The sequence below is a fragment of the Ischnura elegans genome, chromosome 4 (assembly GCF_921293095.1).
Source record: "Ischnura elegans chromosome 4, ioIscEleg1.1, whole genome shotgun sequence".
Classification (NCBI taxonomy): Eukaryota; Metazoa; Arthropoda; class Insecta; order Odonata; family Coenagrionidae; genus Ischnura; species Ischnura elegans.
In genome coordinates this window covers 40,323,522-40,349,461 of record NC_060249.1, presented here as the reverse complement: position 1 = coordinate 40,349,461, position 25,940 = coordinate 40,323,522, and the positions used below count along the sequence as shown (strand labels likewise).

Sequence of the window (25,940 nt, the reverse complement as noted above, 5' to 3'; positions counted from 1 at the left end):
GAAGAAATGCAAGTATATCCTCCTTTAAATTGGCTACACAATATGTACATGTGATAAGAATTAGAAATTGTTATTTTTGCAGATGATTGTGTCATGATAAAATAAAATTTTGTACACATTAAAATAACATATCAAATAAGTTAATGCCAGTACACTTATTTTTTTATGAAGTGCACCACAGAATGCTGTAACTGATTTAATGTTCAAATACCTTTTCCAGCATTATACTAGTTTCTTCTTGACAGAATTCACATTAAATATGACCTTCAGAAATGGGCTAACATTGAGCTCTTATATATATGAATTAACAACAAAAAATAAGTGGAATAATTTTACCCTAAGTATAATGTAGGATCACAGTGAAGGAATGAAACAAAAAATATCAGACGGATAGCAAATGTGGCAAGTATTATGTACCATTTTTAGTAAAAAAATTTTGCTGCCCCAAATGAAAAATGAATCCCTAACTAACTACAAATAGCACATGAATCATCACAAGAAAGTATAAATGAGTTTTCAAACCTATCAACAAGTTTCCACAGTAGCAGATGTGATAAAATAAAAATTCTAGTGAAAAGGGAAAAATAATGGCTACATACAGAAGAGTAACAATTATTCACCATTCAATTTATCGTTTATTGGATTATTCATCTCTCATTTCCTTAGCCGCTCCTCCCCATTCCTCCATTACTTACCCTCAACCACCCATGCTGCTTAAAAACAGTGAATATTTCAATGGATTGAAAAGTAAAACATAGGGAGAAAGTAAGGCACAGAAACCCAGTCAAACACTGCCAGGGAAACACTCGTGAAATGATTATATGTACACCTTATTTATGATCAATTAGGGTTCCCCCACCCATTACCCTGCTCCCAAGTTAGCAGTAAAATTCTGGTATTTATGGCATTAATTTTCTGATGTTACTGTCACCTAACATAAGATTAGTGTACATTCTGACTTTGAAAACTTCTCATTGGGCATAAACAGCACTCATGCATGGAATGGGGACTAGAACTAAATCAGAGCTAATGCATAACAATGCATTTCTTGCGTTCGATGGCGTGGATGGAGTTAACATGAAAGCATCAGATGAAGTGAAATATATGGAATTTACATTAGCTATGAACCTGTTGAGGTGAACACGCGCCAGATTTACATGAGACAGAGCCACGAAGAAGCCAGGATTCGTCAAGTGACTTATAGAATGGTTTTTGAATGAAAAGGAGAAAAAGATGTGCTACTTCCAACTCAACAGGTTGCACCTCGAAAAATCAGTGAGCATGTGGTATCCAGCACGGAAAGATTTAACCAGTGAACTTAATATAAAACCAAGGAAAGCTGCAGGGCCTGCCAAACACTGCTACAAGAAAACAGAGCTTTACACAGCTTTTATATTAAATAGGCTGGGAGCAATTAGAGATTTGGAGACTAAGTGTTACTCTTTAATCACTTGAGCTGTTAACAACAGCTCAGAGCAACACAGAGGGCATCATCTTAAAAATCTCACAAGGTTTCTAATTCTGACAGAAAGGATAAATTATGAGGGATACATATTTTGTCGATCATATAGGAATTGGTTTTCCCCTCAAGCAATTAAAAACTTTAACAAATGCAGGTAGGACTATGGAGTCAAGTATCTCCAGTGCGTGCCCCCTTTCTTTTTTGTAACGGCTGGGGTCTAAACAACCATTCACCACATGACTATGGAGAGGGCTTGCTGTAGAGGTAATATGTAGATGTGTATGTACTAAGGATCATTGATGCTGCACTGTACTACTACAGAGCACAAATATCTTTTAGGAAGAATGTGGGAAACAATAACTCAAATAGAACACAAGGGTTACTCATGGTCATTTTCAATGACTCATTAACATAAACTAAACCTCGGGGACAAGTAAATCGACTTTTGATATAAATTTATTAAATAAACTTCATTCTTTAGTAGGGTACAAGTTTCAAGCACACAAATAAAGAGGTCCTTCAATGTTAAGCACAAACATTATTCATCTCTCAAATAAAATTGTCCTAAAGTGCAAGGTCATAAAACACATATTAACAAATTAAGGCTTAGGAAATCCAATTAATGCAGAAAATTTTTATTTATTCTCATTCAATCATACTTATGCTCATTGTACACCAAGCCTTTCACAACCTGTAATAAAAAAAAACTATGTTCACGTGGTGGCTTCTGTGCTGCATATATGCAATAAAACTAATGGTTTGATTTTCTACATTTGGGTGGAAGGAATTTCATCATTAAATTACAGGGCCAACGCCAAACTTTTAGACAGGTGTCCACCATTTGTCCCTTCATTTCAATAGGAATAGGAAAATGTAACTAAATGTAAGTCTTTACCATTCTCAGCATTTTGTGCATAAGATAATTTTGGTAACAAATAAATTAAAAACAAACCCAATTTCACCCGATATGTGTACACTAGATTACACAATCACAGCACATGTACATCTTGATATTAAAATAACCATAGTGAAATGAAGCATATTGTCCATTTTGAATGCGAAAAGTTAAGATGGCAAATGATTTGAGGAGCGCAACAAGCAACAATGAAATGATTCTATTATACAAGGTTGTCCTGACCTCCATTTTATGTTTTTTTCCTTGCAATTAGATGCAGATGCCTTCACTTCACCAACAGCACATTCTCGACACTGTTCTGGTAAATGGTGGCCAAGTATAAAGGCTCTTGACAGACAATCACTTCACCACACAAGTTGATCAAAGTATGTTGGCTTAATTTATTGAACACCAACATTTCTTCATGAGTATCCAGATCACACCCATGCAAACAGGCAACTTTATAAATGGTAGGGAAGATCAATTTGCTTAGGTCTCCTGCAGTACTTAGTAAATGGCAGCAATAATTGATTAGAGGATAAAAGCTTCATTAAAGAAACAACATTCCCGTGGTATCATTAAAATGTTTGCGTTCAGCACAATATCCTGAGCAACACTCTTTACTCAGTCCTCATCAACGTGTAGATACTTGTGAAACCATTCCTTTCCACAAATGGTTTTTGGCAGTTGTGACACCACTTCATGGTATAGATACACACACAGGTATATGTATAATAAGTATATATTCACCAGTCTTAAAAATATCGCATAATCACATAGTTGAAATTTTATACATAAACCATTTAATGGCAAGTGCTAATTTTTCAGGAGCATCACATAAATAAAATGTCAGGGTAAACATGCTGACATTCATGATATTCACAGTTGACCATGCTTTAGAGATTCTTACTGGAACAAAACTAATAAAAAACAGCCTCAACTCTATTACCCTCGAACAACCGCAACACGTGGTAAATCTCCAAAGTTCCTGTACCAGGTTAAACTCCATGTCAACCATAGAAACCTCACATCCAGGCTCTCCATATCCAGCAGCTTGTCTCCCAAAATTGTACAATTGAAAATTTAGCTCATTAGGCTACATAACTGTACTCATCAGCTGAATTTGGAGTTCGTTCTATGTATTGCTTGTCAATCAATGCCTCAATGCATTTTTTGATCATGCTGATGGATGGAGCAAAAGTGGCCTTTGACTGGCTCAACACCTTGATGGAAGAAGATCAATAAGTATCACTACAATTCCACAATAAGCCAGACTAATAATTCAATTGATGGTACTTCAAAAAGAAAGGTGCTTATTTATAACAAAATTCTTAAAAATGAGGAGCATTTATATAAACCAACTTTAGAGAACTGCAATTGAAAATAGTAAAATATGTTAAAATCATTCACTCACCTCTTGAATAAGAGCATTGTGTCGAAGGACTTTGCGTGACTTCATTATTCTAACTATAGCAGCTTGGAGGTACAGTTTCCTATCTTCATCTACAGCTGACAAAGTAGCTTCAGCTTCTTGAGGTGATTCTCGTTGTAAGGCAGAGGTAATACGGAATTTTGTCCTTTTATTACTATAGTTAAGGTTCAGTTGCAAAACTGAATCAGGACCCATATTCTGCACAAAGAAATGCATTTCCATTAGATATTAACACATAAACATATCTTTTTTCTTGTGCATCCATAAAAGTATTAATATCAAATTCAAGCAGAGAAGATGAATACACAGAATAATTATTTCCTCCCATCTTCCATCACTAACATTAATACTCACAAGGGGCTTTTTCATACAATCTTTTTTGATTTAAGATTTTGGAGATTCATGACCAAAGCATCATACAACTTGTAAATTGGCTGGAGGGGCTACACTAGAATATTTAGTCACTGATTCTGCTTAAACAATGTTGCATTGGGAATATGATGGCGAAAGAAATCGAAGATGGTGCAAAGTGAAGGAGGCATAAATGCCAGAATGGCATAGGAAGTTTTAGAGAAATTCAAAGATTAAAAGAAAAAAAAATCTAAGACTTTGGTTAAGCATTTCAAGTACATAGAGGGGGCACATCATTATGTCACAAAAGCCAGCATAAGACTAGACTTTCATGGGAAGGATTTCCAGACATAACCATTTACACTCCTCTAAATTACAGACACTATATAGAAGCTGATTCTCATTTGAAATGGATAGCAACCCACTATTTTTTTGCCACTGTACTTCACATGGCAAAGAATATTATTTGCGAAGTGCAAATTAAAAAGTCTGAAAACGTTTGCTAAAATATGAATATAAAAGCAGGGTAAGAGGCATTTTACATGTCTTTCAACAGCATGACTTAGTAATAAAAAAAAAAGATTGGTCTCACTAAATGAAAACACGACCATTTTAAGAATAAAATAAAAACATGAATGGCATTTTATTACTCAGTTTAAAATTTAATAGGCCACTTTTATAGGCATACCATAATTTTCATGATTGTTTAAAAATCAAAACTTTGTCAGCTTTAACAATTTGTTTTACAGCCATGAAAATTTATATCAGAACCAATTATGGCGAAAGGTGATTGGTCCATTTAATGATTTTCCTAATTGGAGCGATGAGTACGTTACTATCAACATGAAACCTTCGCGAATATATAACAGTCACTGCATTTTTTCCACCAAGCTAATCTAATTTGTAAGTTTTACATGTTGTAATTAATTGAAAATAAAATTTTTCGCAAAAAATAGTAATAAAAAATAATTCTGGCCAAGTTAATAGTCTAATGCAACTTTTAAAACAAAGATATATGCAAGTGTTAAGTAATAAATTTAATATTAACCCTTTAACTGCGCAAATAAGCTGAAATTGGCTACTGAGAGTCCCTGGCGGCTACTGAAGGGCAGTAAAAATAAAAAGAGGAGTAAAAGATGTCCGCATGACATCTACTTGTCAAAGGAAGAACTTCTAAGCACCTATGGACTCAGAAAGTAGAAGCATAGTTCAAATTGTCAATAGACGATGGGAGCAGTCTGCTAAGGTGATCGCTTAGAGACGATGGGAGCAGGTAAAAGGTTAATAATGACAAAAACACAACCCGTCTGAGGGCGTCATCAGCATCCTGCATTTTTACCATACTACCATGTTTTTCAAGTTCTGTTGATAAAGTATCATATATTTCTGTGTGCTGAATCTGAAAACTCTTATTTTTACTAGATTGAGACAGAACTTTTTTAAATTCACCATGTGTCAATTTCTAAACTATCATGTATGGAAGAAAATCGAAAATACATGACGCACAATTATATGTTACTAACATGTAAAATACAACGTATTGCACACATTCCTACTTTTCCTAATTATATTATGTAATCCTTATTACTTTCATCATTGGATATATCAGTGGAAATTATAGTGTTACTATTAGTCTAATTAAAGCAAAATTATGCTCTTGAAGTGAAAATTTCTCATCGCTTTTTGGATGTGGTCTTATAAAGGAACTACTGATTAGTTGATAAATCGATAAATAAAAGTGACGGAACCATGATTAACAAAGTTTAAGCATGTCGGAAATGCGTTATATTTGGTCTCATTCTTTTTCATGCTTGGTGTGCATTCCTATTTTTGAAATCATACAGAGGTAAAACACTAACTATGGAAAGTTATTGGTTGTCACCGAGGAACACAGTACGTAAGTGACTCATGCTATCAGTGTGTTTCAAAAATTGGGGATCTGGAAGGCAGGTCATGTGAAAAGAGGGAAGCTGGCTAGAAGGAGAGGGGGAGAAGTTATTTGAAAGAAACCACTTCCCATTGTTCTCAGGTAACTTGAAACTTTTATTCGGCCTCAGGGCAATTTTCTCCAACCAAAGAACTCTGGGCTCTTTCCATTCCTACTTCCCATTCCACTTCGATTTTTAATTTTCCACGGGGAAATTCAAAGTCAGAGCTTAAAATGCTTAAAAAATGTAAAAAATAAACCGTATTTGGTGTCATTTTCATTGGAATTTTTTGCATTATATGAATATTTCAATCCAAATCAAGATACCTCATCATTTGCCAAAAGTCATGGTTAGACACGCTTGGGTCTAATAGGCGACTAAATTTTTTGGCCTCCAGAAACTGAGAGCTTTGAAGATGGTTGGCTGAAAAAAGGTAAGTTGGTGAGAAAGGGGGTGGGGTGAAATGCGTTTCTATTGTTCTTGTGTAACTTGATATTTTATTTTGAATGATTTATGGTCTTTGTAACATGAGACATGAGCGAGCAATGGTCTGGGGTGCTAGAGGTTTGTTGGGGGGCTACCGATGGGAGGGAAACCAGGGTTCCCACTCTAACTATATTATAAAATTCACGGTTTTTTCCAGGTTTTCAGGGTCTAAATGTCGTCAAATTCACGGTCTGTTGATAAGCCATTTTAGGCAAAAATATTGATGACGTAACAATCACCGGCCGCGCGTTAACTAAAAATTTATCGAATGCGACAGACGTCGTGAATGCAAACGCAGCAATGAAAGTACTCTCTCTCATGACGTCACCTATTGATATAAAAATTCAGGGCCGGCTAGATGTTGCGAGTGGGAAAATGGAAGGAGCAGGGTGGTACGGAAGAGAAGAAGTACAGTGGAACTTGGTTAGTACGTTCCTCCTTAGTACGTTTTCCTCCTTAGTACGACGATTTCTCTCGGTCCCGGTACCATCGGAACAAAATACAGGTAAAAGTATTTGGTTAGTACGTTTGAAAAAATTGCGCTTTCCTGGTTAGTACGCTCAATTGCTAGCCGTGACGCAACCCGCAATTCGTTCTCCAGTATCTTCCTAAGGGTCGTAAAGCTCCGAATTCATGATTTAATTTATTATTACTAGCCATTAAAATTCTTGCATTCATTCCACATATCTTTCTTCGACCGTGATTTATCCAAATGCATTTCTCAATTCTTATGACGCGATGAATAATAAAATATGGCCATTTATCAGGAATGTGACTACGTAGATTTCCGCGGTGTTCAGGTTCCAATTTCTCCATATTTCCGGTGCAACCGCGTCGGTTTGTTGGTGATGACAACAGTTTCGCTGGCACTGCTGCCAGCGTCTTCAGGTCGAAGATGATGCCGGTCCACGATTTTCGTCCTCCTTATATAGGGGGTCAGTCCCGCCAGTTGTGGCTGCCGCTCTCCTATTGGTCCGCCTAATGAGCCTCCTCCAATGGGCATCCAGATGGTAGCCGTCGTCTCTGTTAAAATTGTCCGTCCGGGCTATCTCAATGGATTCGCGGATGAGTCTGGGAAAAATTGGTGACTTGCTGCCCACAGCCAAAGATAGACTACAGCACGACCTTCATGAAGGTGTTTACAAGGTCCCTTGCTCATGTGGAAAAGCATACATCGGTGAGACTTGCCGTTCACTCAAGATACGGATGCAAGAGCACCGAAGGGCAACGAAAAACAGGCAATTCCAGCTGTCTGCCATATCGGAGCACGCCTGGACCCCGGGACATGACATTAAGTTTGACGACGCCAAGATAATAGTGAAAGAAGGCAGATATTTTCCCAGACTCATCCGCGAATCCATTGAGATAGCCCGGACGGACAATTTTAACAGAGACGACGGCTACCATCTGGATGCCCATTGGAGGAGGCTCATTAGGCGGACCAATAGGAGAGCGGCAGCCACAACTGGCGGGACTGACCCCCTATATAAGGAGGACGAAAATCGTGGACCGGCATCATCTTCGACCTGAAGACGCTGGCAGCAGTGCCAGCGAAACTGTTGTCATCACCAACAAACCGACGCGGTTGCACCGGAAATATGGAGAAATTGGAATTTATCAGGAATGTCTGACTATGCAAAACTGCAGCCAATGAGAAGCCCCAATTTTACCCACCCCGAGCTCCTCACCTTCTGCTGCCTCTGGAGTGCCCACTGCGCACAAATTTCACGAGTGGGCAATTGTTGCTATTGCACGAGTTATCATGATGAAGAAATGAGTCTTATCCAATTCCCACTTTATCTAAAGCAGTACTGCACGACGTCAATGCTACGTAGTACGTGCGTATTTGACTACTGCTGCGGGAGCAGACGATACTCAGGATCTCCACGCGAAGCTTAGCTTAAAAATACTTGATCTCGGCACGAAAGCAGACGACATTAAACAAATTTTAAAAGTAAAATTCAACTGTATAATATAAAATCTTGTAATTACCTCGTAATCTAATAACCTTGCGTGTTATTATTCGATATATCGATCGCTATAACAATCGATATGGCTTTATTCCAGAAGCGCGAATGTGTACGGCTGTTGCCGTAATTTAAGGTCAATATAATTTTGTCCAATTTTTATGATGTTTAAAAACAACCCGTTGACATACTCAGGGTTGTTTTTATATTCTCCGAGTATGCTGTGACAAAAAAGAATGACTTAGCTATACTTGTCCTCTTTCTATAAATACATTTAGGATAAATCACGGGAGAAAGACGCCGTTTTCATGTAATTGTCTTCGGGAAATCTATGAAACATAGTGATTTTTTATTCACATGGTATTGTTTTTCAATGTAGCGCCCATTTTCTTTATTTTAAAGGCGAAAAGAGTTCAGGAAGGCGATCCTACGAGAACTACCGATAGTAATTGTAATTATGACGACTTTTCCACAGATTGCAATTACCCCGACTGCTATTTTTTACTTTCCTCGTTAGCACGTTTTCCTGGTTAGTACGTTCATTTTTTGTGGTCCCTTCAGAAACGTACTAAACAAGTTCCACTGTATCTGATTTTTTGCCAGAGTAAATGAACACTTAGTTTACCGGTCTTCCACTCACAGGCTCAATATTAATGAGTCGTCAGGGTACACGGACCAATAATTGCGCTTCGAATATACGTGTGGAGATAAATACGTGGACAGTGTCTGCACGTGACTGACCTTGTAACATGATCGCTTTTTCTTTTGATCTGTCAACTGTAGTTCTACAATCGAGTTTGAGAGATTTTTAAGGTTTTATGATGAAATTCATGGCTTTTTCCAGGTTTTTTCACGGTAGACGAAATTCACGGCTTATTCACTGTTTTAAGGTTTTCACGGTTGAGTGGGAACCCTGGAAACGTTAGAGGGGTGGACTGAAGACTGATGGGTGGGGGATAGTCGATTTTGAGAAATGTGGGACATAGTTACAATTCTACGGTGCTGAGCTTCTACCGATGATAGTTCCATCTCTTGGCGAAGATTCAAACAATGTGCCCTTCATATTTAGCCTTAAGCAAGATATGCAATACTTGCATGCTAGTGGAAAATATTTTTAATGCCTTCAACATGAAAATGCACTTCTATAAAATATGAAATTGAAGAATGAACGAATTAAATACTTCTAATAATTAAAGAGGCAAAATCTACAAAAAAATCTTTAAAACATAACAAAATTGGATAAAATATGTACACATCACAATCAAAATATATAACTTCTAACAAAGTGAGCGATACTTTTGTTAATAATATTATATGATTTTTTGAAAGTTTGTGTTCAGCAAACTTTACCCAAGCTGGCACAGTGCCTATTGACAATGCTAGTTGGAATTACATCTTAATGGTGGAGAATGTAACTCTGATTTTATGTTGACAGAGTGAATATATTCTTAAATGTATTTCAATTCACCATTAATTGTTTGTGATATGTACATAATTGAATCTTTTAATGTATATAATGATAAGTTTAAAATAATTATTTTGACCTAAGGTTAATTAACTTTATAACACAATTTTAGTTTTTTATTATTATCTTTTGTGACTCTTAAAAGTCATGACTTACTTATCTATCAGTGAAGCCCTAGATAACTCATTTTAATAATTCTATACATACTCGATTAAATTTTTTAAATAAAAACTATTTGGCTACGGTCGGGTTTTATCGATTGCTTAATTATCCACCGATCTTCACCAAATTTAGGATTTATGACTTATTTAACATTATAAACAATCTTAGCCATGGAAAAAAGTGCTAGCATAACTATTTAAATATGATAAATACGGTACATATCTTGATTAGGTAGTAGCTACTTTTACGAGGAGGCAGCCATCTTGTTTGACAAAAGACGATCGTAAACAAAGACGAGGCTTTTCAAACGTTATTTGGAGTTTGAACAATGGAGATTTGAGATGGATAATAATAATGTTTTTTCGCAGGAGTGCCCAAACGGAAGATTGTCCGGGCGGGTTGGGTAGGACGGGTTGTACTAAAAGGAATGGGGAATCGTTTTATCAATGGTTTCGATAATGTTTTTTCCCAGGAGTACCCAAACGGCAGATTGCCCGGGCGGGTTGGGTAGGACGGGTTGTACTAAAAGGAACAGGGAATCGTTTTATCAATTGTTTCCAAAATGTCTATTCGTAGGAGTGCCCTGGACCGAAAGATTTCCCCTCATAATTGCCCATATCCCGCATGAGTACCCTCCCACCCCAGCACCCCTGTTTCACTCCACAGGCCCGTTACCTTGTTCACCGTAGATTATAATATCGAAATTTCCCAGCCATTACTAATTAATATCATTTGCTTTTGATCGTCTTCTGTCAAAAAGATGGCTGCCTCCTCGTAAAAGTAGCTACTTCCTAATCAAGATATGTACCGTATTTATCATATTTAAATAGTTATGCTAGTGCTTTTTTCCATGGCTAGGATTGTTTATAATGTTAAATAAGTCATAAATCCTAAATTTGGTGAAGATCGGTGGATAATTAAGCAATCGATAAAACCCGACCATCCCCAAATATTTATGAAAAAAATATCAATTACGATTTTAAAACACATTCCCTGAGAATATTTAATACAATAATGAGTTGATTTTTACAATATTTCAGACACCGTCAAAAGTAAAGTATTGAGTAAAGACAAAACTCTTAAAAACTGAAAAATGATATACTCACCTCTGCCGTATCACAAAGTAATATTTTGCAGTCTAATAGTGATGCCAGATGCTTAGAAAATTGTTCACTATTCAACTGGAGGGTAGTCTGAAGCTCTTTATGGGTGAGTGAATCAGTTCTTTCAAACAACAATAAAATTGCCATTTGAAAAGTCTGCATTGTAACTATGTAAGGTTTACTTAAGTATGTCAACTTCAGCTCCCCTGAAAATAATTTCATTTTCAAATTTATTTTATCTGGAGCGATTTGATTTCATTCAGTAATTACAAGAAATAATAAAAGTACAGTAAATATGACATACCTTGACACAAATGATGGAGCCAAGTTAACTTTCTTCCATTAAATCTAGTGTGGTAAAAGTTTTCAAACTGAAAAATAAGAAAAAAACAAATGATCAAAGTTGTTATTATTCCAGAATAAAAAGAATAGTTTTTTACTGTGGTTGAACAACAAAAAGATGCAAAAATCTATCAAAAATAATCAAAGCAGTAACACAGCTGTTACCAATAATTTTTTAAATGTTATGACTACCAGTGGACTTAAAGATTGCAGGACAAATAAAGTAGAACCTCAGCTATACGACCCTCAGTTATATGATTACCCAGTGGCGCCGACTCCATGGGGCCTGAGGGGGCCCGAGCCCCCTCAAAGATTCGTTTGGGGGGGCGGAGCCCCCTCAATAATTCAAGAAAATAATTATGTTATATTACGCTTTGTGAAATCACAAAAATATATTGGTAATTTTTATTTCCCATGTTTGACGATAGTTACCTTTTAAAATAAATTCAACAATGTGTTAAAACAAATAATTATAAGGTTAAGCAGGTTAACTGAATCAGGTGGTGTGAATCATGATAGTGTTTCGGTGCTACGACACACTGAATTTAACCTCTTCCCGGGGCAAGACCTCGGATATGGGCCCCCCAATATTTTTTATAAGTTGGCGCCCCTGTGATTACCTCATTTATACACCATTTTATTTTGGTCCTGTTAATCACCCCATATGAACCCATGAATTTCCAAACTCGGTTATGAAACTTTTCATTTATACGACGATCTTGATTACGAAACGTATTTTTCCGCTCACATGGACATGAATACCTCACTTTTGCGACTTATCAGAGAACTGTTCTACAAGAAGATTGCAGCAAGCTTGCTGATTTTAGTCAAATGAGAGGGCATGCTGTGCACACATTATTCGGAGATCCTGGCAAAGAATAATAAGTTTTCAATAATTAGCGATGCTTTTCATTAGATATTAATTGTGATTAATGAAGATGGTCGTTTATATGAAAAATCTATCTCTAATGGAAGATTTTCCAGAATTTTGCGAACTTTATATTTTCTGCTGCCCCAGCGAAATAACGCTCACATGAGCCGTTAAAATTTTCCTGCTCCAAAATTTTGGCTTCCAAGGTTATCCAAAAAAGATAATCATATTTCTAATATACACATAAGTCAATGAAAAATCAACACGATGGTAAAAGCAGCATGCGTTATCTCATTCCACAGGCTAACCCCACCTCCGCGGGATGAATGGAGCTGGGAGAAAGCTGCTTATGTGGCGCACTGATCAAAACTGACTGAACTTGTATCTAAGTGGGTTTAAATGAAACATGGTTCGACCTTGAATAGCTATTAGCTTAACTCCCCAAGGTGGAAAGATTTTATTGTTAACAGAACGGGAGTTAAAGTGAATCTCCTCGGAGAATGACTTGCGTCGTCAATCGTCACATAATAATTGACGTCAAATTCAAGATGTGAAAGATAAGAAAGTTCCTTTTGACTGAGGAATGTCACATCACCATTGAATCGATTTTAATACAAAAAATTTCCAGTGTTGTTAGCAGAAATGGGAAAGCAAAACATTACGAGCAAAACATCAAGACGTGGCTTGTAAGTCAAGGGCCCTGGCACTGTACATGGGGAAGGATGCCGATAGAGAAGCACTACCCGGTTGATTCCATCAACACTTGCTAAAATTTCATCTGGATATTCTTTTTTTAACGAGCAGAGGTACAAAGAGGTACAAAGTATTTTTCTAGGTTTTTAAGCTATTTTTGTTCATTCATCACTCGCGGTCGTAACAGCAGTTGTGAGGTTAGGTAAATTCCTCACTTTAAAAAAGTGATGTAAACACCGAAAAAATCTTAATTTCTGAATCGGGATCTATCATATCTAATTTCTTCTATCTCCAATCTTGGTTTGTGTTGAAGGGATAAAATGAATTGCCAGAAAACTGATGTTAATGAGCTAACTGTTTACAAAAATTGGCTTCTCAGCAAACATTTCGTTTTTTTTTCCATTTCTGCAGAGTAACAGACCTGCAGCTTAGTGGCAGAAATGCCTACAATTTGACCAAGACCATGGGAAACATTGTTCAAGAATGCATATTTATGTTTCTCTTCAGGTAACACAACATCTGTGGTGTTGTTTGTAAATAGGATTATTAGGCTTCATTTTCTTGCCTCCAAGTGAGTAATTGTATCCTGGAAACATAACAGAGCTGATTGAAAAGGGTTTCATGCTACCTTACCGTCCGTACAACCTCATGAATGAAACTTCCTCACTTATGGAACTTTTCTCATTTCTCCACTGAAAGTTTCATAAGTGAGGTTCTACTGTAGTTTTATCATTCATATAGCCTATACTGACAAGTATTCTATGTGCCTGGACCTAGTTTTACATCAGTGATTTCCCAATGAGAGGCACAATAAGTCTAATAAGGACATGCATTAATTATGACCATGATTAAATCAATTTTCTTACCATTTGTAATGACTTCTCTAATTCTTGAGGAACAGCAAATGATGTTAAACTGCTCTGCCCCAATGGCCAAGCCCCAGCCTTAATGTGAAAGAAACATTTGTAATTGTACATCCCAGTATCAATACTACTCAAATTGAAAATGATCACAATGGTATAAAAATGCCAGAAAACATCAATAACTTATTATCTTATTAGCAATAATGCCAATTATAACAACTGAGGAAACCTTTTATTTCATTACTAATCAATAATTTTGGAAAACAAGGCTCAGGAACACAACCAAATTATCGCTAAACAAACCTCCAGGTTCTTAATAAATTTTTGATGCCAATCAGCAATTGTAATAATATCATGCTCATTAAAAATAACAGTCCTTACCTGTAAAACATAAATAGAAAAGTTTATTCCCAAGTCTATGTTATCTTTCTTTAAAAATTCACTGAATTTATTATTTTGGTCAGCAGACAAAGAAATATCAGTGAACATTCTATGAAGCTTATTGGTAAATTCATAACCACAGGCTTGCTGAAATGAGAATAAACACAAAATGAGATTTAGACAACAAATTCCAAGTTCCCTCAGCAACATTAGTCATTTAAGGGCAGGAGAAAAATGAAGGCTTGCAATCAATTCAAAAATTCTTACACAATTTGATCAGAGCATAACACCATGGTTGTGCCAAGCCAAAATAAAAATTATTGCTTAAAAGAGAGAAGTTCCCGGAGAGTTACAAAATTCCAAGATATTTTCATCATTTGGCATACATGGTGGCAAATGAGGCCAGCAGCATAGCATTGGGTGGTGGGGCGGCCCGTTCTGGGCATCATGTCAAAGAGAGGCATCATTTCATTTTTCTTTAAACAGAAATATACCTCATTGATAAATCTTTTCTCGATCGTTATTAAAAATCAAAGCATAGATAAGATTAAAAAAGACATTACTTTCAGATGAAGAAATGGATCTTGAGAATTAATTCCTTGGCCTACTAATGTGACTTTTTTTGTGGGGGGGCACCAACAGCCACTTCCACCCATTGCATCAAAATTCCACACTACAACACTGAATGAGGCCCTACAATTTCATGGGATATATTTGCTCTTATGCCATCCATAACACATCTACTAAGAGAAGTATCCCTACGAGACTAGATTTTGAACTTAATGCAAATTACACAACAAAAATGCACACATTTTCAGATGTATTGCCAAAACATTTGCAATAAAGCTGATAACTTCCCTTGTAACTTAGCAAATATTTTCTGACAGAACAAAGAAAATGAAGGCCTTTATGGTGATTACAAGGGTAAGAATTTCCACAACCATGATCTGAAATTAATGAGGTAGATTTAGTATCTGATGGATCTTGGCGATTAGCTTAATTTATTTTATCCTTTCACGACATGCGACCATGGATAAATATAGCAAATCTCTAGACTTTTACAGGTTAAGCTAAAAATATCTACCTTAAGTCGATTTATCATTGATTCTTCCGCATCCATTGACTGACTTTGCTGATGTATGAGCCTCTTAGCCAGCATTCTTGAGTAAAACTTCTGGAACACATCCTTGTCATCAATGTACTTGAAAATAGTGATGGACCTTGAAAGTTTTTCATCAATTTCACTCTCTGAAATTCCTTTGGATGACTTCTTCAACAAGGAATCACAATATTTAGCCAACTGTTTCAAGAAAAAAATAATCCATTTCATGAACTTAGAATAAAATACTATTTTCAAAAAACGAAATCAATATCTCTCTTTAATGCCTACAAAAATATTTTTTTTAATTATATGTACAGTAGACTCTCGTTATTATGAAGTTCACAGGACCTAAAAACCAGAGGTTCATAATACTGAAGTTTGTATGAATGTTTTGTTTAGGAATCGTTGAAACAAAACATAGTTTGTCAAACTTTCTTGTCTCCTCAATATCCCGAACTTATAGTCGCACTGCAAAATTAGCTTCACAGTATATAATAAATGCAAGTGTATAATATATGCAATTAAATTACGTGCAAATATATAAAAACAAGCTTATTAATTTCATTTTCTCAATAGAAGAATGCGGAATGATGCAATCCCTATTTGATATCTTCCCAAATAAATTCATAGTAAGTCCTCGATATACGAACAAGACGTATTCCAAGACCTTGCTCGTAAGTTGATAAATCTATGCAAGGCAACGAGGAGTGCCGTTATCCTGCAGAATGCAATACTGCATTACAAATTTGCGTTAACTTACGATTGTGACGAACTGATCGAGCTGGGTGTGCGACGCAGCCAGAGCCGATAAAAATCGCTGTCCGCAGGAAGGAAGAATGGGCAAAACGCTGACCTATTCCCGACTTCACACCAGATTCCATGATACTTTGTTCAGATTATGCTCAAAATGCGAGTTCCTCTACGCCACACTGCATCGCATCGGCCAACTCCATAGGCACCAAATTTAAAATTTTGGGCACGCTAGAAATTTTCAAACGTGGCTAGGAAGGGGACTAACTGTACATCCAATTGATGAGTGGTAATGAGTGGGTCACCATGATTCCTCAGGAATGAAGCTTATCATATGATGTTGCGTGACTACTGAAGTATCGCCTACTGATGAAAGAAAGTTGCTTGTATTAACAAAAGTCTAATGTTCTAGTATTTGGAAAAATCTAGCTTAAGAAAAATATTATTCTTTATAAAGCGCACATTACTAACTGAAATTCTAACAAGGGCAATACCAATTAATCCACCGATTTTAATTCATCATGTACACTGAAGAGTTCCAATATAATGTCAGACATTATGATGATAACATGACACCTAAATCTAAAACTGCTAAAGCATTGAAATTAAAATGGGCTCAATCACCAAATTTTCATATTTTTTTATTGTGATACAGTTTGAAAAATAAAGAGATCTATATATTTATGATTTTTGATCCATCACCTACTTTTAGAATAACTCGTGGTAAAATAGCGATGTCCTTTCACAAATAAATTGATGGTGTCATGAGCCCATGCCAAGCGGGTTACCACTTCTCAGTTATTTCTTGGCCTTGTGCATGAGCCTCGCATGGTTTGTCCTTGTTCACACTCTAGTGAGCGATTCCTTCCCTCAAAGAAATATTCCCTTAGAACGATGGTATGGTTTGATATTTGGAAGAGGCGATTGACAGCTGAGGTAATTTCTGCCATGAGGGAAGGGTAGGGGAAGGAAGGGTGGAGAAAACCAGCATTGGCACTATAATCCTTCTCAAATATCTTTGTGACTTGCCCAGTTGTGCAAGCTAAGAATGTTTTGAGGAGCGATATGGGAGAAAGTGGGGCCTACGACAGTAGGGATGTGGGATGGGGGGAGAGAGAGAAGTGGGCGTTGTCATTTTTTCGTCAAAAGACTTTGCCAGTGCATGGAAATGAAATACTGAGTCAAAAACCCTCTTCCCACAAGGCAACACAGCTAACGTAATCATGACGTACACACCACGGTTGCCTGAAAGCGACTGAATTTCCCAGAGGCCTTTAGATTTTGGTCCATTTTAAAGAAGTCATGTGCCTTCCACTTTCACTCCCCAAAAACTTTGGCCTGTCTCTCAGTCACAAAGATATTTAAAATGAACTTCAGCATGCTGAACTTTAAGATACTTGAACATATCGTTGTTAGTAATATCATGACTTTCTTGGACAGACGTAACTTCCTCCATGACTGTCAGCACGGATTCCGAAAAAATAGATCCTGCGAAACACAGCTCGCGCTCTTTCTTCACGACGTTATAAAATCTGGTGAATCGAAAAGACAAGTTGACGCACTATTTCTAGATTTTAAGAAAGCTTTCGACACTGTACCTCACAACAAACTTTTATACAAATTACAGTCATGCGGATTAAACGAAACAGTTGTAAACTGGATATGCGACTTTCTCAGAGATCGTAAACAAAAAGTAGTTCTTGACGGAATTAGCTCTGATGTTGTAAAAGTTACATCAGGTGTTCCACAAGGAAGCGTAATCAGCCCCCTGTTGTTCATTATATACATTAACGATCTCCGCTCCCGCATTAACAGTAAAATACGTTTATTTGCTGACGACGCTGTCATCTATCGCGAGATTAGTGATCACTCTGACTATGGAAATCTATCATCGGACTTAAACAACGTTCATTTGTGGAGTCAAGAGTGGGGACTCGAACTTAATCTGAGAAAATGCATGGCGGTACATTTTTTGCGGAATTCGTTCAACACTAACAATGTTTATGCAGTGGATGGCATTAACATAAAGGCAACAGACGAAGTGAAGTACCTGGGAGTTACGATAACCTCGAACCTCAAGTGGGGAACACATATAAAGAATATTTGTGGCATAGCCCTGAAGAAATTAGGATTCGTCAAGCGTATTGTGGGAAGATTTTCGGATGAGAAAGTAAAAGAAAGGTGCTATTTCGCTCTCGTCCGACCGCACCTTGAATATGCAGTGAGTGTATGGGATCCAGTGCAGAAAGACTTAATCCGCGAACTGAATAAGATACAAAGGAAGGCTGCGCGTTTTGTCAAAAACCGCTACGGGCATACAGACAGTGTTACCCAGATGTTAAGCGAATTAGGCTGGGAGCCGTTGGAGACTCGGAGGCTGCGCGCTAGGCTTAGATTGCTTGAACAATTAAGAATGGATATCTTTAAGAGCGACACAGAGAACATAATCTTAGAGCCACACTATATTTCCAGGTCCGACAGAAGCGATAAATTAAGAGATTTTTTGCCGAATTGATAGATATGGGGATTCGTTTTTCCCCCGAACAATAAAGGACTTTAATAAACGCTTGTCCCAACCTCGTTAGAGCACTTCTTTTTTTTTAATAGCTGTAAACGGCTGGTGTCCTAACACCCCCTGCCACACGCCTTTTAGGCGGCTTGCGGGGTATTATGTAGATGTAGATTCTCTTAGTTAAAGGTGCTTACTACAGCTTAACATCCCATCCAACAGACATGTGCTGTGCATGCAGTGCTCTCCATAAAGAACTAAAGCAGTTTCTGAAAAATATCTGCCACCTCTGTGATCTGAACACAGGCCCATCGGATGAGAAGCCAGCATTGAAGCCACCACAACAACCTGGTGCCCTATCCCTTGAATGAGTGTATGAATCAGAACACTAAGGAATCCACATACACATTAAAAGTAAGTGGCAACTATCAAATTTCCTTATTTTACTCTTAGGATAGAATGCCTGAATGAGGAGGATTTTTATTTTGTAAAAATTTTTCTTTCTTTTCCATCAACTGAATTCCTTTAATTAGAGGATATTTGGGGCTCAGAGAGTGATCCTTAAGAAGTGAATTTCCTATAAAACATACAATTTATTATCATTAAAAATATTGAGAATAATTACTGCTACAGTAATTAATAATTATAAGTATATTAAAAGGGGGTTCACAATAGAGTTGGACTGATCAGTCAAGACTTGTTCAACTAAATGAGCCAATAAGGAAAGCAGAATGACAGAAATCAGTAAAATAGGCAAAAGCAAATCTTAAATGAATTATTAGCCCAGTACAGTGCTAACTTGGAAAGCTGAAGAGAATCCCACAATTGCAATTATTGCCACATTGGACTCAAGGTGCAAAGGACTCTAGGACAAAATACTTCAATGCTGAAATAAAAGAACAAAACTGTTAGAACTCAAGTATCTTATAAAATCACAAAGGAAACAAAGTATCTAATGTAATTGATAAACTGGCTTGAAGACCAATAAAGTGGCTGACAGGACTGCAGGAACCATATCAACATGAAAAGCCATGATTAATTTGCAAGAAGTGCCAATGTTCCCTAATGTCAGATGAATCATTGGCCATTTTGCAGTGGGTGGAGTTAGAGAGGGACACTAGGGTGGAGGAGGGGAAGCTGCCTGACTATCTCGAACAGTATATCAAACTAAATTTTAATTATTATTTCATAGAATTTTAATGAAGAAAGATCTTTAATTATAGTGATCCAAAAGAAAATGGGCACAGCAACGAATAAGACTAAAAATAAAAATATCCAATAGTAATAGTTTGTACAGATTTTTTTGGAATTGGAGAAGGCTGGGCACTTCGACTTAATTAAAGGTATCTATGTATGTATTTTCTATTCTACCCCAAACTGGCTCCACGTAAAGTTCAACATTTTTATTCGCCTATAGTAGGGGGGTATTAATAAGATGAGCATCACAAAAGAAGTATTTAAATTTTCATCAGGATATAAAAATGTTCTTTCAAACTTGAACAGTTCAACAAGTAACTGCAGGTCAAACAGCTAACTCTACAACTCAACTAGGGGTTGACAGAGCCCCAACATTTTTGAGTTGGCTCATCATCACGGCCCAACTGCAACAAATGATGATAGGCCATCCACAATCTGCCAAGGACAATAACATTACATTCCCCAAGTTATAAAGAATATTCTTACCAGCTCGGGAGAGCGACAGGCCTGTCTTGGATTAAGCCTATGATTTATTACATAGCTGCAGGCTTTGTCCAAAGCACCCATAAAGCACTGATCTCCAGAAAATACATCTTGTATTAAGTCTTTGTACTTCTGATAGACTCCAAGCATACTTTCCACAAACTGGATGTGCACCTAAAAAAAATAAAAGCATTTAACTGAAATATCCATAAATTACCACAATTCTACTAACTACTCAATCATGTTAACGTTTAAAAGCTTTTAAAATAAAGCAGAATTCAGTTCTTAACAAAGTAAGCGAAGTGATTGATCACCACCTGCAATCATCATTTAGCATTAAGGCTGGATTCAAACTTCCAACCCTTACTATTTCTACCAGAAACTTAAGTCTGCCATAATTGAGCATTCAACATTGTTCAAAATGTGCTTGAAGCACTTAACCTCTGCTTGTGAAGGGCAATTCCACCCATTTATATTACCACAGACTATGACGTCTGAGAAAGTTCCCAATCTCATCTCCCTAGATCATAAAATGGATTTTTGTCACATCAGAGAGACATGAAGCTTATTTCACCTCCATTATCTTAATGCTGATTCAGTAGCAGTAATTCTTAACTTCGTATCTTCGGGAGGTGAAAAGAATAGATAGTATCAAGTCAATTGGTTAAGAGCCTATTTTTTAATGTGACATCTCACTATCAGAACATCTTATAACCAGACATTTTGTGACACTTTCACTTTGAATGCTGCTTACCATGTTTATATTGTAACACTTTAATTTACACCTCATTACAGAAATATGATATACACACATTTCCAACACAATTTATATGTACTTCGGCGAGAACATCAGGAGTGCCGACATGCACACCTGCACGCTACTCTTTTCACAACCATACTCTTAATTGTTGTTGATGGCGTGGGACTGAGAATAGAAGTATGGTTGTGAAAAGAGTGGCATGCGGGTGTGCATGTTGGTGTTTCCGATGTTTTCACCAAAGTATTTATAAATTGTGTTGGAAATATGTGTGTAAATCATATTTGTGTAATAAGGAGTAAATTAAAATGTAACATTTTAGTGCCGCAATGTTTAGGGCACGACTACTCGTGTACATGGAGACCATAGGAAACCTGAAACACGAGTTTATTTTATTTTATTCTCAAACCACCGGATACAGCTCTTGTTGGCCATTTTACACCGGGGTGTTCAACAAATGTAACAAGTAAACGTACACAAACGACCATGCCCTGGACCGGGGAAACCTACCCAGGCGGGACTCGAACCCGCTACCTCTTGTATGGCAGGCGAGAACGTTACCCCGCCGCCACCGAGGCCGGCAAAGTTGCGTAGATAGTGGGAATTTTAAAATGGCGGGAGTGATAAAAACATTTTTCGAGCAATGGATAGAAGAACAGGATAGGCAAGAATGACATAGAAAGAGACAAGAAGTTAGGGGACATAATGAAGGAGATAATACTAGAGTGCATGAAGAGTTACGTCAAGAGAGTAGCGGTAGGATCACCGAGAATAAAAAGGAGGAAACACGCGACCCCATGGGAGAGGTGGTCGCTCGGGAATGAGACCCTTGCCACCACCTTCTGCCCTGACTGTCCTGAAGAACCTGGCCTCTGCTTGGATGCTTGCTTCCAAGGTTATCACCGGTGATCCCTCTCCACTGTCATCGTAAAATTGCACAAGATCGTAAAAAATTGTACGTTTATTTTGAACATTAATTTAGCTTGTATTATATACTTTGAAACATTTTAATTATTTTAAATATGGAAAATAATCAGGAATCTCCTGCTGATAAATATTGCATATCGTTTCATATATTAATTTCATGAAGTGAACAATTAGATATATTCATATTATAAATTATTATTGTATGCAATTGAATTTATAAATCATGATGTTGTAAATTATGTAATATACATATTCAAAATATCTATTCCATGTACTTGTGTTTTAAAACCTAAGGTAAATAGAGATTGGGTATTCTGTAAAATGTTTGGCTGAATTTTTCCCTTGCTACACTCACACCGTGTAATTAATTTTTTTGATGTACGCAATAACATTGAGAAACTATCGTGAAGCAGTTCCAGCATTTCTGCTCTATTTTAGAAAGGGTGTATTTCAATATTTTTGTTTACCGGGATACACTTCGTCAACCATACATCCCTGAATGGAAGACGAGGGAAAAAGGAAATGGAAGAAGTGCCCCTTGCTGAAAAGAATCGGGGTTTGATGGCCCCCTCTTCCTTTGCAAACAATATTCTCGCTCCCTCTCACAATCAGCCCAAAAGGAGCCCATGATTTCATCCTTCGGTCATCAATGATCAGAGAATATTTCATTAACCTTTTCCCACAAGAAAGAGAGCCGTTTTCGACAGCTTACATACGTAGCCAAATTCTCAAGTGCGTGTAGGGAGACTTGTGGATTAGGTCCTTTCTTCAGAATGTGAGGAGTTGGTACAAATGGGACACATGTTCATAACTAACCATATTTATTTCGTTCCCAAAGGAACATTTGATCGTAAATAGCACAAACAGGTCAGAAACCGTTCATCCGTGTCAACCCTAACTTGACCCACTCAGAGGGAGTTCCCTCCCACTAAAGTAAATATATAATTTATCTACGAACACCACTAAGGCACCCTGCTTATTCTTGGATAGAAAGTAATGAGAACTTAATCTCAGCAGAGATTGGTAGAATGAATCATCGTATACATAAAATATTATAATAGAAGGGCATAATAGATAAAAATCTGCGTTTTAAAAAATTCAAACAAGTGTGTTCATTGTTGCACTAAATGGCGGGTAGAATAAATCGGAAATGCTTGTAAGTGATGAGTGCTGAAGGAGAGGTAGAGGGGAAGGAGCGTGCTCACTCCGTCTTTTAAGCAACAAGGCTACAAGCAAAGAAGCAAGGGACAAACAGGTCCGATCTTGCATGTAACGTCATTGGCTTCAAAACGAAAATGCGAAGGTGCAGCAATGTGAGGTATGCAGGTTAAATTGCCTGAAGTTTCCAGTCAGTCTCATCTTCTTTAAATGCACTCATGCTACGCTTGTTTCTTCTGACATTATGCTGTTTGGGCTATGTTGAATATTAGTAGCCTTGTTGCAACTATAAAGCTTGGTGTCAATCAATTAGAGCTTAAAAAACTTAAATGCTGTCAGATATGCGTCACGTTAGGTCTCATTCTTTTTTGAACCTCGTGTGCGTCATACAATTGCTGAAGGCTATCAAGATATCTTCACGCTCAGTAGGTGACTCACCTAGCATATGGCCTGCAGAAACTAGGAGAATTGAAGCTGGTAGACCGAAAAAGATCAGTTGGTGAGACGCAGTAAGGATGTAACCAAGTTTCCATTGTTCCCATGTAATTTGATATTTTCCTTAGAAATAATGATTTATGGCGTGTGTGGTCTCGAAAAGGAAAAAAAACTAAGGATGAGTCGGCTCTTAAATTTTTTCGGTTCTCAGTACTGGTCCGCTTTTCCCCCCATCGGTTCTCAGTGCTCGATACCCAGTTCCAAGGATAAACTCTTATTATCTGAATTGATGGCAAATTTAAATGAATAACCACAAGAAGTGAATGAAAATAATTTCACTAAAGATGTAAATAAGCAGGAAAGCTCTGTAAAAAACTTAAGATCGTCTCCATAATTGTATTTTCCCAGTAAAAAAGTTTAAAAAGTGCCGTTGACGGCGGCAGGCAAAAAGTCAGCATTTGAAAGTGGCCTAAGCATCCGTCGCTTAGGAAATGTTACAATTTTCCAGAGAGCAACAAACTGACAAACTCTTAAATGTGCGTGTTAGTGAGCAACTCTCAAATAAAAAAAAAGTGGATGCCATGCGATCGGAAAGTAATATACACGCTTTTTTAATCCTATTTTCATTTTTTGGCCTAGAATACGCTGCAGACCATTTTGGCTTTGGGCACCAAATTCAAATCCTCACCACCATTCCGAGCCAGTTCCAAAGTACTGACTTTATGCGATCAGTTCTCGATACCGGTTCCACAGACCAGTAACCTGCAGTACTGAGAACCAGTTACCGGAACTGACCCACCTAAAAAAAAACCTAAGAGGGCTGATGGAGGGCAGAGGTTGGTTTTGTGAAATCTATGCCGTGGTTCTTAACTTATGGTGCTGAGATTCCCCCGATTATTGTTCAATCTCTTCGGAAGATTCATGCTATGTGCCTATTGTGTTTTGCCTTTAAATTTTCCACAGCTGACTTTCCATTGTAATACTCCTATGAGAGCCTTTAAACAAAGCTGTTCGTGAGTAGGTCAAGTATTGCAGTGCAACGGCTTATGTGAAGAGACGATCAGAACTATTCCTACTCCCTCCTGCGGGATGCTGCATTCACAAAAGCATTGATTTAAAATTTCGGATTCAGATTCAATTTCTTCAAAAAAATTTGGATCCGAAGTAGAAGTTGAAGGGCATCATCCCTTGGTATTTGGATCCCAGGTATCCAAACTGGAGAGCATCCACAGCTAGAAACTGCCCTTTTATCGTGGTTTTGCAAGCAAAGAGCCGCGGGGATTCCTAACACAAGCCCAATGATGAAGGCTAAAGCTGAATATTTGCGTGAGAGGCTTGGTGAAGACAATTTTAAATACTCGGATGGATGGTTTGCATGATTTAAAAATAGGATGGGAATATCCCTTCATAAACTATCTGGTGAATCATCAAGTGTTGATGCTAATGCTGCAGTTTTAACCTGTTTTATTTACGTCTTCCAACAAGTAGTAGGAGAAGAGTATTTATTTTATTATCGCTTTTATATGTAGTAATGTGTACACCCATGCCTCGTATAGCGCAATTTCGATATAGCGCGAATTCGCTCCTTGGGGAAACATCGCAACGCTATGTAGCCTAATCAAAAAACTTTACGCTCTCGTGATAAAATGTGAACTTGCAATAAGTACACACCAAATTGCTATCTTTTTACGCATATTAATCGTATTGCTTGCCTCAAATCTCCTTTTTGGTTTATGCATATATTAATCCAAATCCATTGCTGTGCAATGGCCTAAAGCATTACTCCTCATTGCGTCCAGATATCCGGCCTACCAAATCCATAATCTATAAAAATATTGATATTTGTCGATGTTAATAACTTCTATTAATGTTATGTTGCCAACCGGGGCTGTGCCGGACCAGTGCCGGTTACCAGGAAGCAAAGTTTCGTGCGCAAGAAGTGGCAATGCAGCATTCGTTCGCTCCGGCGTATTTTTTGAATGCCCATATATAACCTATACTACATAAAAATCATCTATTTTGGGATCATAGAAAAATTGCAAATAAATTAAGAAGTTTTTATATCAATTTTATTTTTTCATTCGGGGTAAACTGTAGGACTAGATAGTGTTTAATTATTTTCTTTTGTTTACAACAAAATATGGATTCTAAAAATATGTAAAAGCCATTTAATTAATATATATTAATGTTTGCAACTTATTGTGGAAGATGAATGATGTGG

At 37.2% G+C, this 25,940-nt stretch overlaps 1 protein-coding gene across 3 annotated transcripts in view; it reads right to left on the bottom strand.

Moving 5' to 3' along the window:
- Positions 1-1,900: 1,900 nt before the first annotated feature.
- Positions 1,901-25,940, bottom strand: part of LOC124157317 (cullin-2) — a 37,991-nt gene continuing 13,951 nt past the window's right edge. For all 3 annotated transcript variants that reach the window (XM_046531942.1, XM_046531941.1, XM_046531943.1), the window contains 8 exons: positions 20,446-20,616; positions 15,486-15,701; positions 14,402-14,548; positions 14,024-14,101; positions 11,556-11,622; positions 11,255-11,457; positions 3,772-3,987; positions 1,901-3,580 (listed from right to left, as the gene is read on the bottom strand). In XM_046531942.1, coding sequence (XP_046387898.1) covers positions 3,449-3,580; positions 3,772-3,987; positions 11,255-11,457; positions 11,556-11,622; positions 14,024-14,101; positions 14,402-14,548; positions 15,486-15,701; positions 20,446-20,616 — 1,230 coding nt within the window. In that variant the 3' untranslated portion in view covers positions 1,901-3,448. The remainder of the gene's footprint in view (positions 3,581-3,771; positions 3,988-11,254; positions 11,458-11,555; positions 11,623-14,023; positions 14,102-14,401; positions 14,549-15,485; positions 15,702-20,445; positions 20,617-25,940) is intronic.